General features: G+C 42.5%; 1 protein-coding gene across 2 annotated transcripts in view; it reads right to left on the reverse strand.

The window, feature by feature from the left end:
- Positions 1 to 16,196, reverse strand: part of ADSL (adenylosuccinate lyase) — a 30,310-nt gene that overhangs the window by 885 nt on the left and 13,229 nt on the right. Inside the window, exons 1-11 of one of the 2 annotated variants that reach the window (XM_064420170.1) lie at positions 15,481 to 15,704; positions 11,063 to 11,266; positions 9,922 to 9,966; positions 9,091 to 9,170; positions 7,164 to 7,335; positions 6,825 to 6,871; positions 6,349 to 6,439; positions 5,457 to 5,526; positions 4,297 to 4,444; positions 2,463 to 2,553; positions 1,506 to 1,595 (exon numbers count right to left, since the gene is read on the reverse strand). In XM_064420170.1, coding sequence (XP_064276240.1) covers positions 1,506 to 1,595; positions 2,463 to 2,553; positions 4,297 to 4,444; positions 5,457 to 5,526; positions 6,349 to 6,439; positions 6,825 to 6,871; positions 7,164 to 7,335; positions 9,091 to 9,170; positions 9,922 to 9,966; positions 11,063 to 11,266; positions 15,481 to 15,636 — 1,194 coding nt within the window. In that variant the 5' untranslated portion in view covers positions 15,637 to 15,704. Of the gene's footprint in view, positions 1 to 1,505; positions 1,596 to 2,462; positions 2,554 to 4,296; positions 4,445 to 5,456; positions 5,527 to 6,348; positions 6,440 to 6,824; positions 6,872 to 7,163; positions 7,336 to 9,090; positions 9,171 to 9,921; positions 9,967 to 11,062; positions 11,267 to 15,480; positions 15,705 to 16,196 lie in introns of those variants that run through there. The other variant, XM_064420171.1, reaches the window with a different exon arrangement.

A 16,196-nucleotide genomic window follows, 5' to 3' on the forward strand; every position in this document is an offset into this window, starting at 1 on the left:
TTTGCTAATGACACTGGAATAATTCTTCAAATTTCCCAAATACTCTTAGGAGTTGTTCTAGGGCTTGGAGACTTTGCAAACCATGACCTACATAAAGATAGACTGAGGAAAAAAAACCCATTCCTTTGGAATCAACTGGTAAGAACAAGGGAACCCAACTGTAGTCAGGTACCACCTGCAAAATCAGATATTGCCATGCTGGTTCTAAAATACAGCCATGTGACTGCATTTACAGCTATGCAGGAGTCTTCTCCTTAAATGTATTATCCTTGATCTACAGTTAGGACAAAAATAATCCTGCTTCCTCTATCCAAATGTCATTTTGCTTCACCACTGACCTGCCTCAGGTGAACACATCTATCTTCTGGATATTTAGGGGAGGGATCTGTTTAGTAGTGGGGAAAGGAAGTGAGTTTCAGTGCTATGAGGTGGGAAAACCTAGAAAATGTGCTGTTCCAAAGTTCCCATCACACAAAACCAGAGCATATGAATGTGAATATGAACACCTTCTACAAAGTACTAAGCCCTATGGGTATGTAATTAAACAGCATCAGAAAGAAGGCAGGTCAACAAGAGACACAAATGAATCACAGAATGTGATTCACATTATGTGACCCTTAATGCATTTAGTCAGGAAGCTTACTCACTGACCCACTGACATCAGAAACACACGGGGGAAAAAAGGATGTTTCCAGACTAATATAATGGGTGATTTGCAACAACTGTTTCAGAAAACTGAAACTACATATATTCTGCTCAAAGCTTCTATCAAACCCTTTTATTATTCTTGCAATTTTCACTTCTATCCTTGATGTGGAAATAATCACAGAAGGAAAAATTATTATCTAAAAGGTAAATGAAAATAAGGTGTTTCATTAAGATGGAAATTCAATTATCAACTTTGACCTGAACTGTGAAATTAAATGATAACGAAATATAATCTAATTGTGTCTGGGTTTATTTACTGTGGAAAATATTTAATTACAGTCTGCTTGAACACAGGAAGCTGAATGAAGGCCTATAGACAAAATGGTTAATATACTGTACTGAGTTAGGGAAGAATGATACATGAATGGAGTGATTCACAATGGTCTTACTTGCTTTTTTTGTTAACAGTAGTGATTCATCCTTTTTTAATTTATAAGGTAGCCAACTGCCAACATGTTCCATTTAAAGAAGCCTGGCCTGCGTTCCAAGTGCCTTCAAACACTTAAAAAAGGAAAACGCCTACTAGTATCAAACATAAAAATAGATCTCCCTCTTCTCCAGCACAGCCAGCCAGATTAGCCCAAACACACAGTGTTCCTAACACTGAAAACAGGGATCTCCACAAGTGCTCTCCCCTCAGAGAGCAGAGCCTGGCTTTGCAGCACCAGTGTAATAACTCAGCAGGAGCAGGTGAAGAGTGGAGAAAGGTGAGACAGGACAAGAGCCCAGAAACATTTGTTTCTCAGGAGACAAACAGCAGGCTGCAAACAAAGGTAATTTGGACACTTAATTTGTACCTGACGATTGCCCCCAGCCTTCACCATTGCCATGATTATGTTCTCTGTGGCCATGAATGGCAGCTCCTGCCGGATCCTTCTCTCAATCACCTTAAACACACACACAAAACAAACAGGAAAAAAGAATTAGCATTATAGAAAATATATAGACAACTGAAAACTTCACAGTGAAGTTTTTTTCCTCTCCCCTTGAGAGGAAAATGTCAATGGTTACAGAATCACAGAAAAGTTTGAGTTGGAAGGGACCTTTAAAAGCCATCTAGTTCAACCACCTGTAATGGGTAGCAACATCTTCAATTAGATCAGGTTGCTCAGAGCCCTGTCCAACCTGATGCTGTATGTTTCAAGTGATGGGGCATCCACCACCTCTCTGGGCAACCTTATTCTAGTGTTTCATCACCCTCTTTGTAATAAAACCTCTTTCCTATATCATCTGAATTGTCCCTCTGTCAGTTTAAAACCATTACCTCTTGTCCTATTATAACAGGCTCTGATTAAAAATGTGTCCCCATGATGCAAAGATACACTGTCATTTTGAACTTAGCTCTGGAAATCCAGATATTGAAGTTGATAATACTTAGAAGCCATATCTTGTACGAGACATTAGTTTGGAAAAGTTGTCCAGTAGGTTTTTTTTAACCTGTAGTAAGTTCCAGGACCGGATGAGATCTGTCTAGACAGCATCTTTTGCTGCTGAATTCTACAGATCTGTTCTGTCATTCAGGGAAAAATATCCTTTGTGACAAGTTTTGTATTTACTCTGTTATTGGCCTCATAAGAGGCCCCTAACGTATGTCCTATCTTATTATCTAAAACAGTGAGAATATGGCAAGAATAGAGCAAAATTCAGAAACCATTTAAACTAACATACAAATGTAATTCTTGGAGTGGGAGCATTTTTGTACACTTTGGCATAGTTGTAGCATTACCAAGGAGGTCCATTATCTCCTGCTTTACCTTTGGATACACCACAAGGCCCTCAGAGACATTCTGCAGAGTAGTCAGGATGATGTCAGATGTGAGGAAAGCCTCAGCCAGACACACGCGCCTACGAGACAAACAAACCCAGAACCCTGGTCAGCAACAAAGCCATGTTCCAGCCCACCTCACATCCTTCAGCTTCTCTAAATAATGCTCTAAATAGCATTACTGTGGCCTAACACTGGAGCTGTTCTCTTCCCCTGTGTGTTCTCTGTTGAAGTGTCTACTACTGATCCTACTCTCCAGCAGTAGGACATGCTGCATGCTCATGCTGTGCCTGGCTGTGCTCAGTGGGGAATTTCCAAGGGGATCCATGCGTTTGGTGAGGGCTTCCTCAAAGAAATCAGCTCCTGGTCACAAAGGAGGCTCCTGACAAAAAGCAGAGGAGGGAAACGAGGAGTAGTGGGAACTGAGCTGTATCAGGCAAAATGCTCTGCATCACAGTGCAGCAAACACAGCATCATCCATCTGTGGCAGCAGGGCATGGCCCATCCTAAACTGTGATCTTTCAAAATATCCTAGTTCTTAAACCTTGTGCTACATCTAAGCCCTCCAATTCTATCACAGTGCCTTTAAACAACTTTGCTGGAGTGTAGATGGATTGAACTTTCTCTGGCTTGTTCTCCTTCCAAAACACTATAACTTTAACAAGAGCACAGATTTTTATAATTGGTTAATGAAGTGGACAGATGAGTCTTTCTACTAGATAAGATGAAAGTAAAATTTTAAACATTCCAGTACATCTCTCAACACTTGGTAGCTATTGGGAAATAAACACACCACATCAACCAGTATGCAATTTCTTGAATTTACATTGTTTTCTGCTGCCTATGCAGCTCTTTTTTTAGTGAGACTAGGAGCTGGGAAGTAAGGTCCCCCTGGGAAAATATCTTCTATTTTTTCACAAAATGTTATGCAGGTATTACGTTTGTGGAGACATTTTAAAAATAACATTCTTGTCAGCAATCTTCATGCTAATCTAGCATTAATTAAGCCAAAACTGCTGCTGTTCATTGTCTCACAGGTGCCATACCTTAGAAGTCTAGAGATTTCTAAGATTCTAAGAGATCAAAATCTGCAACAGAATATGACTTTGAAACTAAAATATGACTTTGAAACTAAAAGGTAGGTATGAGCTTTATGCAGATTTAGTACTAAATAAGATGAAAACATTGAATTTAATTGCTGTAATTTACTTGATAATAATTGTAGATAACTTCTGCTCAGCTCAAAATAGTCGTAATGAAGAACTATAAAACAAAGCAAAATTTGCTGAGCAGTATCTTAAAAACCTGCACAGATTTTCATGAAACTTTTTAAAACGTAGAGTAATTGTGCTCTTTCTCCAGGATCTGACTACTTATTGTAAAGAATATTTTTCAAAATTAAAACATGTTTTTTTTAGATTATTTGGAAGGTTAAGGTATTGGATTATTCTCTAAAAAGTTAAAAAAAAAAGCAGGGTCAAAAAACTGCATGCAAAATAAGGAGCAGAATTTGAGAAATGTGAGTACTGTAATACTGTGCTATTGAAACAGGAAGACTGTGAAAGCAATATATTACCCTGGCTTCTGTATCCCTCCCTTTCACTGCTGGTTTCCTTTACAGAAGATCTTGACATTAAAAACCTAACAGTTTTTATCTGATGGTACAGAGCAAACCAGTTTGCAGTCTCCAGGCTCTATTGACACTGCTTTTTTCAAGGTGGTATTTTGTGGGTTTAGTTTACAGGTGGTATTTTCTGAAGAGGCCAGAGGACCTTTCTGCACGAGGCCACCTGCGTGTGCTGCAGAGCACAGTGGGGACAGACCTGTTGGCGCTGTCATCCAGCGTGCGCTCAAACCACTGCACGGCGGCCGTTTGGAGGGGATCCATCACCAGCGTCATCAGGTGCCGGGCCAGGCTGCAGCAGCGCTCCGAGCGCATCGGGTTCCTCTTGTAAGGCATTGCACTGGAGCCTGCCAAAGCAGGAAAAGGGATGCAAACAGGGCTACAGGAGTGCTGCATTCAGGAAAAAGAGATGAAGGTTCTCCCCCAGGAAAGAAAAATGTGTCAGGAATTACAGTTTTGACTAAAGCTTCAAAATACAGCAATTTTCTAAGGGCATTATATATTTCCCCTTTGGATCAGGAACACCTAAGTGTGGGCAAACAAAAAGTGAGATGACATTTTTGCAGTTCTGCAAAACAGAAGTACCACCACATAAAAGGGACAAATGTACTTTTTAATGTAGTATTTAGCACCATCTCTCTAGGCTACCCATGGCAATCTTAGCAGTGTTCGAGCCTCCATCTGCTCAGTAACACTGTCCTTCAAAGTCAGATGCTTACACTGCTGCCTGTTGCTCTAGTGAATGGGTATTAAAATCATCCACAGAATGTAGAATGGTACAAGTACTAGACAGGACTAAGACTTAATTCACTGATTCAATTCTATACTACTATTTAAGGGCAGCCAAAATGCAACATTTCTTCTTCCCTTTCTAACAGTGTCAGAATCACATCATCGGTGTTCTTCTGGCAAGGGTGTAAGGGTCCACCCTAGTTTCATTGTTCCTAATTTGTCTGCTTATAAAGATGAAAATGCAGAGTTGGGCTGAAAATCTACTTTCCAGTCAGCCTCATGAGGACTGGAAAACATCAAGCACTCCTCAGACCCATGTCTGCCTCACTAGGCAATGGACATACATGGCTACTCCTGCTCTCCCCACAAACACAGGGAGTGCACAAAAACAAATCTGATTTTAATTACTTAATATCCAGAAACCTTTAGGTAAGGTGTTTTTTCTTTTTCCTTCCCCTCTCCCCTCCTTTCTTTTTCTTTTAAAAGGATTGAAAAGACTAACAATGTCAACTCCAGTTAATTTAAAGAAAATTCTATCAGTAACATTTCTAAGTTTGTTTAAAAGGCCACACCAAGATAAATGAAAAGACACATACACCAGTGCAGGAAAACTCTCTCATCCCTTACCAATCTGGTCTTTCTCAAAAGGCTCCTCTATCTCCTTCAGGTTGGCCAAAAGACGAATGTCAGTGCAAATCTAGAAAGCAAGCATGAGAAGTTAACAAAATGGAACCAAACTGACACCCACCAATGTATCTTAGCACTACTGCTCTTGGAGAATCTTTGCATCTATGTGCAAGCAGTAAACTGGGGGCAGTGAAAAATTTGACAAAAAATTGACACTGCAATCATACTTCCTGGCCTAAAAAGGTTTGTCAAGACAACACAGAAAACAGCATGTCCACTGGATTAGATGGGAAAAGGACTCCAACAAGGGCAAATGCTTGCAGGAAGCAGAAGACAGATTAGAAGAGAACACTGAAAATGCATAACAAAATTGCAAAGTGATTTGCAAACACAGATAATGTGTGCCCACTGAACTGGGAAAAAACCAAACCAGAAGAAAATACCACAGATCACTTTAGCCCAAGAGGAGGAAGAAGGAGGAAACAGAGATAAATCAATGAAAAGAATCCACAAGGACAGAGAGAATAACACCATTATCAGAAAGGCAATTAACTAGGAGGAAATGGTGAAATTTAAGAACTCATACACCACTAGGAAAGACATTTACTCTAATTGGATCAATTTAGCATAGATTAGACTAATATCTGGTATGGGAGTTGTTAACCCATTTTAGAATTTGCTCAGTTAACTTTCTTTATTTGTCATTGGTTTTAAGATCTTTGAGATTTGAGTAACAGGCATGTACCCAGCAGTGAATTTTCATGATCACGAAGAAGACAGCTGAACAAGGAACACCAATATTTCTTGAGCAGAGCATCCTGCACCAAAACACCTTCTCTTCAAGATCTGAAACATTTCACCTCTTCCCAATGTATACAACTAGGACACTCACCTTGTGTACAGAAGCCCCCAGACTGGCCAGCACAGCCAGGACTCCAATATCCACCTTACGACTGTAGGTCTGCCCTGTGACCATGTAAGCCCTAGAAATAAGCACAGAAGTTGAGTGTTCCAGCCAGGCACAACAATACTGCAAGACTTTGAGCAAGCAGTGACATGGCTCTTGAAGTGTTGGGCTGTCATTCTGCTCGGATGAGAACAACTTTGGATTCAGGCTGTCAATTTCTTGGGGCAGCACGCAGGTGGGAGAGAGGTAAACAGAGGAAAAGGGACAGCTGTGCTTTGACAGGGAGACAAGAAGTGGCCTATTTACAAGGTGAAGCTTCATGTGGGAAAATGCAACTGGGAATGGAAGATGGCAAGGGGGAATAAGTGAACAGCAGCAGAGATGTTGGTTCGACAGCCAGGGGGATCTGGGCCAACACTCCCAGCAGGAGTCACACACTGCTAAGAATGCGTGTTACATACCGCTTGAATCCTGCCTTCTCAGTCACTAATCTGTCCAGTTCTTCAACCTTGGGGTGAAGTGAAAAAAAAAAAAGAAAAGAGCTCAAAATACAACTCAGCAAGAGCAAAAAATGATCTTTGCTTTTCTCAGTTTACTGTCAAAAAACTTCTATTTTCTGTGAAACATCCCTTCCCAAATGCTGCTTAGTTTCTCAGAGCCCTGTCAATGATCCAGAGGGGTCAGAGTGACATTGTAAATTTAATGTGAGTATCTCAATGTTCCCTCACAGAAAACAGCATTCCAGAGCAGAAAATTGCCAAGACTGCACCCTGGGCTGCACCCTGGGCTGTCTGACGTACTTTACTGTGGTCTCCCTCAAAGAGCTGCAAGAAGCTGGCTTGAGTGCCAGTGGTGCCTTTCACACCCCGGAAGCGCAGGTCATCCCGAGCCCGCTCCAGGTTCTGCAGGTCCATGCACAAGTCTTGAATCCACAGGCAGCAGCGTTTTCCTACAGTGGTGAGCTGGGCAGGTCTGAAAACAGTCAAGAACATAACATAACTCATTGAGGATTTGCCCAAGCACCACACTTTACTGCTGAGTCTGCCATTAAGAGTTCCCTATAGATTCAGCTCTGTTGACTAATCTGAGCAGAAATTAACAGGATTTGGCTTAGGCAGAAGGATGTACCAATGTCAGCAGTAAATGGTACTGAAGATGTAACAATTCCTTTCAGGAATTAGATGGAATTACATTACCAGAAAGAGAACAGGGATTCTGTGTCCAAGCGCCAGGCGGGCGCCCCCTGCCGGCCTGCAGGGGCTGTGCCAGACTGGGGTGCATCTGCTCCCCACCCCAGTTCTGCTCACGGGGGGCACCCTGGCTGACTCACAGCACTGGTATGAACCTCTCAGCACAGAGACATCTGCATTCACTTTGTGATTTTAAATTATTCCTCTCAGGAACCTTTCCTTCTTATTTATACAAATGTGTTTCCTCAGCCTCTGGGTAAACATGCTTCAACAATGCTGTCAGCCAACACTTCTTGTAAAACCTCTACCTTGGAATAAGTAACTGCAAGCTTCAGCTACACTTCAGTCCCCCTGAAAATGCTTTGAGACAAAACCAGGGGTGTTTCTGGAAATCACTTTCCAGAAAGTGAAATATTTAAATTATCCACATGAACTCCAAAGAAAACCTCTATATTACTCCAAAAAACCATACACACATGAACAACGTGCTCTTGATTAAGATCAGACATAAAAAGGAAGCTTGTAAGATCTGGAAGCAGGGACAGGCGATCCAGGAGGAATACAAAGGAACTATTCAACACTGCAGAGATGGGGCAAGGAAAGCCAAACCCCACCTGGATGAATTTAGTATGGGATGCGAAAGGCAACAAGACAGACCTCTGCAAGTACATAAGCAGGAAAAGGGAAGGCTAGGGAAAACAGGGACGTGATTGTAAACAGAGTAAAGGCCCTGCTGACAAACGACACAGAAAAGTCTAAGACATCAATTATGATTTCACCTTGTATACACTTCTTGAACACTCCTCTATCCTCTTTCCAAAAGCCCAAATAAACCAACAAATACTCCTCCAAAAAGTAGATGTATAGGGCTGTAGGACTAGAGCTGATGGAACGGACACTGCATATACAGCAAGACAATAAATCAGAGACCTGACCTGATGCTTTCACTCTCCTTTGGGAGAAATATCAAAAGTGCCAGACACAGAGTCTGACACGACCTGTGCTTAATTTCCCTGCCTCTCCTGTTCCATATCACCGGGGTAGAAGACCCAGGCTTAGCTCAGGGTATAGTTTAATGCTTCTGAAAACAGTCTTCATGAAGCAGGAAATTAAACTACCCCAAGAACAGAACCACCCAGATCTCATTATCCTTTGAGTCAGCATCTGTAGTAACAAGTAGGCATTAACAAAACTTTCTAGGCTGCAGCGGAAAATAATTTAAAGAAAAACAAACAAAATCTGACTGGAAGACAGGCTTAGTGCAATTCCCAGTCATGCTTTTTTGAAACAGCCCAGAACATGCACATCTGTGTTTGCCTGGAAGTTATCCTTTATATGAAGCCGTGTTGAAGCGACTGCTGACAGCTAGTCAAAGCATCAGTCCAATTTCCTGAACAGGCCTAGAGTCAGGCACATACGCCTTTTCTGAACCATCAACTGGTCAGAAATGGGAAAAAGGATGGCAGAAGAGCAGTAGCAGGTCAATTTAATCAAAGCACAGACAACAAATAGAAAGTAAAGGCTGCTGGTTACTTACTGGTAGTGAGTGAAGCCCAAAGTAGGCATTTCAGCATACTTCTCAGCAAAGTCGGCCAGCCGGCTGATCACCCGTGCGAGCTGGTGGAAGCAGGAAGGATAGAAAAGAGGTGGAATGAGAGAGGAAAAAACCCCAAACAACACAGCAGAAGCTTAAGCACAATATTCTGAGAAAAAGGGGAGGGAAACCACTGTGCAGGAAGGGGCAGTTGTGCAGGGAGGGACCTTGAGGGGCAACTGTGCAGTCCCCTCTAACTGTAGAATATGATACGTTTCAGCTGAAGAAAGAGCTCACACAAGTCATTGGATTTGAGCTCAAACTTCATGCCCAACCCAGTCCTGCAGTTGGTTCATCTTGGGTATTTTCTTTATTGCTGGAACTGGTCAGAAATAAAGCTGCTTGGGCAATAATTGACACACGTACAGTCTGGGGCAAATTGGATGCCAACTCATTCAGGTCAGAGAGACACCACTGCACTAACCCTCCTGCTGTATTTGACCTCAGAAAATTGTATTCCATAGTTTCTTGAATGCTGACAGACTCCTAGAATATAGCTAAGGATAAGACTAAGATAATCCTGAAAACAATACAGTTGTATTGCTGTGTAGTACCTGTGGTACAGATAAACAAGGAGCTGCTTGTAATTCCCACTGTGAGCAAAAAAGCTCTGGGAAAAGGAAAGGAAGGGAACTTCACTTTTTTGAGAACAACCCAGATAGACAACTCTTCCTAGCTTCCCACAAAGGTTTAGGGAAATGCAAGTTAAAGACAGGCTATGCACAGGACATGAGTGCTCCCCAATTCTGAGACACTGCAGAACCACCTTCTCACCTTGGGTAGCAGGAGGTTAAACCCATCACGGAGGACAATCAAATCCTGAAAGAAGCAAAGAAAGGAACTTTGGGTCATGTTTGAAGGACCAGACATAACAGTTTGTCTCAGAGAGGACACAAATTATGCTTCGTTGATTCAAAAGTCTCCTCTTAAATTATTTGCCTTCCTTCTTGTAACAGAGCTTGCACTGAACTTGCTATGACAAAAATGCTGGATCCACCATTGCTCCTTTTACACTGTCCATGGGAAGTCATAAGTGGTGGAAGACCTGATTCCACCAAGTACCTGTGAATGATTATTTTGAGATCTTGGGACTGCCCATGGAATGACAGACTAAATCATATGGTCCCAAGTGGAAAATACAGGCACTGTAGGCTAAAGACAGCAGGAAAGTAAGTGGGCTGATGAGGCACCATTTATCTTTACGCCTTCTTTTGAAACTGAGGTACAGCTGGGCACAGGTGTCACAAGGAAGGTGATATTACCCAAAAGCTAAACAGATTTGCCAAGGAGTGGAGAAAAAAATAATCACACAGCAGTTTCTCATGCAACAAAAGCAGCTGTGAAGTTGCAATGGCTTGAACAGTGGAACAGCAACATATACTGAGAAATAAGGCTTAGTTTGCGCTCTGTTGTAGATGAGGTTCTTCACAAATATTTTACAGCCCTGTAGAACAGTAGTACTTCCTTTTCCACTTAACACTGATCCATTCTCTTCATCACTGTTTTCCCCTGAATTATGTAGGGGTTCCAAGTAGCAATTGAAAGCTCATGGACCTTGTTCTGTAAGTCAGTGAACTCTTGTCACAGGGGTGTAACTGATAAATCACACAGTTCACGTTTCTTCAGGTGTTTGCAACTCCCCTCTTATCTCCTTGAATATTTAACATACAAGCAATGGTTAGGGAACAGCTTCCAGATAGATTTTACTTCACATCAGGAGAAAGAAGGCAAGTGGAGCATGCTTTCCTAGGGTAGCCAAGTTAAAGAACTGAATTAACTTCAACAGTAAAATTAACAAAAATGACTGAAAAATCCACTTAATATTTTATAACGAAAAGTTTATAAAGAGCTATAAAACAAACAACTGTAGCTTTGTTTTACCCAGCTCTGCAGGCAACTGGAAATACACTATTACCGTGTTATCCCCTACGAAGCAGGAGGTTGCTCCAAGGTGGATGATGGCTGCAGCTTTTGGGCAGCAGTGGGCAAAGGTGTGCACGTGGGCCATCACGTCATGGCGCAGCTTCTTCTCCTCCTCCGCTGCCATCTTGAAGTCAATGTTGTCCAGATTTGCTTCCATCTCCCGTAGCTGCTCATCAGTGATTGAAAGCCCAAGTGACTGCAAGGGGAAAAGAACTTTCATTGCATTTTCTCTTTACCAACAAACTGAGACAGAAGCTGTTTAAATAATTTACTCCTGTCTGACATCTCCCAGAAGTGTGACAATTTGGTACAAACGAGCTGTATGCAAATGCTTTCATTCTAAGGCTCTCCAGCCTTTGCCAATGGGATAGGACAGTGTTCATTCTCAGATGTTCCTCTTGGGCTTTGTACCTTCCTCATTCATGTAAAATTCCTGTGAAAACTACAAAAATTAAAGTACATGGGGCAAAGTGATATAAAGTTAATATGGTTAAAACTTCTTTTAATGAAGTTTATCTTTTGGGTAAAGAAAAATCCTGCTAACATGGGACTAAATAGCTTGTGTCAGGAAAAACTCTCTGGACCACAACTAAACCTATACAACTGTAAACAGGGGGCTTAAAACATATGAAAAGGTGCATATGTTTTATATATTTGTACCTTTTCAAAAGTCCTGTAGTACCTCATCTCAGACTGAATATGACACCTTGTGAAATCAGTTACTTGATCTGGAAGGAGATGAATGCTTCTTGTTCATGTTCGAAACTAATTCAGCAAGCTGACTTAAAAACAAAGATATCCAACCACAGATTATACACTGGTGTAATCCATTAAGATGAGAAAAATGTCTTTTTGTGATACTGAGAAATTAAATGTCTCACAATGAACTGGGTATTCTGCCTTTTCCAAATTAAAATACTATTGTCCTGTGCATGAGTAATGAGAAATTACCAATCAGGAGGCTTCCAGGATTCAAAGTATTAAAAAAACTGGTTCTGTTCAGAATCAAACTGACTGAAAAAATGGTAGATATGGAACCTGGAATTGAAGACAGCAAGTGAAGCAGATGTGTTCTGAAGGACCTCATCAGATAATTAGTACCCAAACATACACTGCCACAAACATATACATGCCTGTGAGTGTCCAGCTAAATGGGGAAAAGCACCTGGCCCCAGACTGCTGCCTTTGAGGTGCACTGGTATAGACTGCAACTGCCTAAAAGCACAGGCAGCTCAGCAGGCAATAATTCTTGTGCCAGGATTAAAATCTCATGCCTTGCTCAGACATCTGTGATCCTTTGGGAAAAGCTGATCACAGTACACAGTCACAGAGAGAGGAAAGCAATAACCCCCCAAAAGGGATGACTTGACGTAGAACATGAGCAAGGTAGGGGACTGCCAAGAGAAATGATGTTCTCATCTGTCCACAAACAACGTGTGAGTCTCTTCCCTATGAGATTTTGCTGATACTGGCAGTACCTTGGGAAGAAAACAAACATCCTTCAAACCCATGTACCTAAAAAAAAAATCAAGTAGGTAAACTACATAAGGAAGAACACAAGGCTTTCCCCAAAGCACCACAGGTCAATGAAGTCAGCGATGAACTCTCTGGACTGTGCTTTTAGGGTGTCAATCTTCTGAGACTGTCCCAATATTTTGATGTGCCACTCTAACAGCTATGACTGTTCCTCACTTCTCCTAAAGGACGGGGCAGAACAGGCGGATGACGCGGCACAGCTCCTGCACACCGGGTGGCCATCATAGAAATATGGCAGAAAAACAATTAAACTTAAAATGGACAGAAAAAACGGATGGAGGGTTACTAAAGAAAGAGGGAAAACATTTATATTTCATATGTCCAAAACATATTGTAAGTCAGTTCAATGCTGCAGGATGTCAAAGCTACTTCTACGAAAAGGGAGAGCTCCAAGAAATTTGTACTTGACTTTAAAAAAAATGTATGCAAAAAATTAAACTAGTGTTTTGGGATGGGTATAAATTCAGACACCTCAGCTCTTAACCCAAACTTTAAATACTGTCAGTTGGGAAAATAGAAGTTTTTCTTACTAATCCCACACTTTGCTAAGCCTGCTCTTTCAAACTCCTGCTATTGCCTGCTGAAAGGAGCAAAACACTATTGCATAGACTTTCTGCCAAATTCAGTTTCTACTGAAATAATTCTTCCATTCTTATATCATATGCTCCAAGTGGACCACTTGAAAATTTCACCTATTAAGTAGAGTGAATATTGGAAGCCATCTGCCCAGCCCTATACTTTACCTAAAATTTTATCACTAAGCTACATATCTTCTGTCTTACTACTCCCTTCAGCTTTTAAGAAAACCTGTGATTAGACCTTCCTAGATCTGATTTACCAGAAGACAAAAATAAGCATTGCCCGCAGTTCATTTGTTAATGTTTGGTTTTTAATGTAACTGAAAAGATAAGCCATGTATCTTCAAAAAGAATGGCCCAAGAAGCAACACATTAATGCCTTGGAAGTGAGGACGTGTGCTGCAGTAAATTGCCATAGTCCATTTATTACCTGGTATTTGGGTGTGTGTTCTTTTTCACAGAAATACTGTGCATCTTCTATAAAGAACCTAAAGAAACTTTGTACGTGTAACTAACTGACCACTGACAGAGATAACAGGTGCTGGAAGTAGCTGACTCTTCCTTCTTTTTAGTCCAGAGCTGACATTAGATTACAAACTGTTCTGGAATGAGGAGCCAGATAAAAATAGCAGTCTCCCTCTTCCCACTATGAAAAGAGAGCTCAAGAAGTTGTAAGACCTATCTCTACTTTCTGGGAACAAAACTCTGGGGGGGCCATGGAGGCAGAGCAAGGGACAATAGATGGGGTAGCCCGGAATTCAGGATTTGGGAATGGAAACCTAGAAGCCCCAGACTGGTTCTTCCAATCAGATTGCTTCTGCTATTGGGCAACTCACCTAATCTGTTCTTGAACAGAAGTAAAAGTGATGATTATCTGATGGAATTGATACAAATATGTTTAAATTGTCATGCTTTCAACATGCAAAGTTCCTCAAGCATGCATTCACAGTACTGACACTTCCTATGCCAGATGAGATTTGCAGCTTTCTTACTCCAGCATCTGAACTGTGACAAAATCAGGCATGCAGTACTTTGGAAGGTAACTCCTATTTAGCACAGCTGTGTAACTGCATCTTCAGCTCCTGAAACGTGACATTTGGTCCAGCATATTATTGACAATGCTGCTGTAGTGATACCATCCTTGCATGGAGAAGGAACATGGTAATGACATTGTGCACTGTGTGCTCATTCTCCAGCATGGTGCTTCCCTGCCCTTGCACTCATAGCAACAGCCAGACCTAGAGCTGGAATTGCTTCTAACAATCCCAGGGCTTTGAAAACAGAAACTGGGCTCTCTACAAAACAAACAGGCTCCTACTGAGTCTGAAAGCTAAAGCCATTCTGTATGAAAGTGGGGTAGTTTTGTGTCTTTTTTTTTTTTTATTTTAGGGACACATTACAGCTTTTTCACTGTCAAAAACCTGGTAAGAGTCACAAGGAATCAAGTCAGTGCAACTTAAAAACTGATTGTATCTCAATTAAGATGTAATAATAGCTGAACATAAATTAGGACCGGAGTCAAAGAGTTTAGCTTCAAGTGCACGTTAAAAAAGTCAACTTCATATCCTCTACTAACACAACAGCTTGCAATCATATGGACATACTCTCAGTTGCTGCTTCCTAATAGTTGAATTAATAACACACGGTACTCAATCTTTTGTGGCATTTTTTTTTTTTTTTTGGTGGCACTCAGCCTACAGAAACATCACAACTACTTGCAGGGTAAATGCACGGCTAACTTTGCCCAAAAGTAAACTTATCTCGGAAAAAAAAGGGCTATCTGACAACAAATGGCCACAGATGCAGGGGGTGGTCCGGCTGGCACGGACAGACAGCCACCGGATTGAATGGACAGCGGAGCTCACCCGTCACACCTCCGCAAAGCAAACAGCGGAGCGCTGGGGAAGGACACCGCTGTTTGCTCAAAGGCAACCCCTCACCGAGGATTGCTTAGCAGAGCTTTCACAAAACCAACTTTACAGCGCAGGCAAAAGTGCAAGGGGGAGGATACGAGGCGAGAAGAAATGATTTGCTGAGGGGCGACAGGAGGGATTGTGTACAGAGGGTTGGATAACCCTGAACCCGCAGAGCCCCCACCCCTCGCGCCCCTTCCTTCTCGGAACGCGCCTGGAAAGTTGCTCTGCTCGGTTTCCCGAGGGTTGCCCCGGGAAGATACGGCCGATTCGCGGGCCCTCATCGGCCAGAGCCCTTCGGGGAATCGGGACGTGAAGACACCCCGGCACCACGCTCCCCCCGCCCCGGGCCGCTCTGCCCTCAGCGCCCGCCCCGCCGTTACCTTCTCAGCCTGGGCGAGGTAGAGCCAGAGGCGGCGCCAGGTGCCGAACTTCTTCCTCTCGCTGAAGTTGTAGGCCATCTCGGCACTGGCGTACCGCGACACCAGCGGGGAGCGGTACCGCGCCATCACGTCCCGCTCCTCTCCGGGGGCCGTCATGGCAGCGGTGGTGGCTGTGGCGGTGGCGGTGGCGGCGCGGGGCAGCCGCGGGCCCCGGGGATAAGGGCGGGCAGAGGCCCCGCCCCGCGCCCTCAGCGCAGCGCGCCCGCCCCGCGCCCACGGCGCCCCCCCGCGCCCGGAGGCCACGGCGGCCTGAGGGACCCGGCCCGGCCCGAGGGACCCGGCCCGAGGGACACAGAACGTGCACAAAACACCAGCTTTAAATGCTTAGCAGCCAAACACATTTATTAGTATTTTTTTTCTTTTTTTTTTTCCAGGAACCCAAAAATAGTTTGTAGTTATAATGTAAGCAACTGAGTTGCACATAATACAATCATATCTTTCAAAAAAAAAAAAAAAGAACAAAACAAAAAAACAAACCAAAAAGAAAAAAAAACAAAACGAAGAAAACAAAAAACCAAAAAAGCTGTTTAAAAGCCCAAAAAAACCTTCAGAAAACTTATATATAAGTATTACACCATCTCTCAGTTTCAATGAAATGACGACGACTTAATTCTTTATTACTCTTAACTTGTCACACTCCAATAAAACGTCACCCT

Source organism: Passer domesticus, chromosome 5, assembly GCF_036417665.1.
Source record: "Passer domesticus isolate bPasDom1 chromosome 5, bPasDom1.hap1, whole genome shotgun sequence".
NCBI classification, from domain to species: domain Eukaryota; kingdom Metazoa; phylum Chordata; class Aves; order Passeriformes; family Passeridae; genus Passer; species Passer domesticus.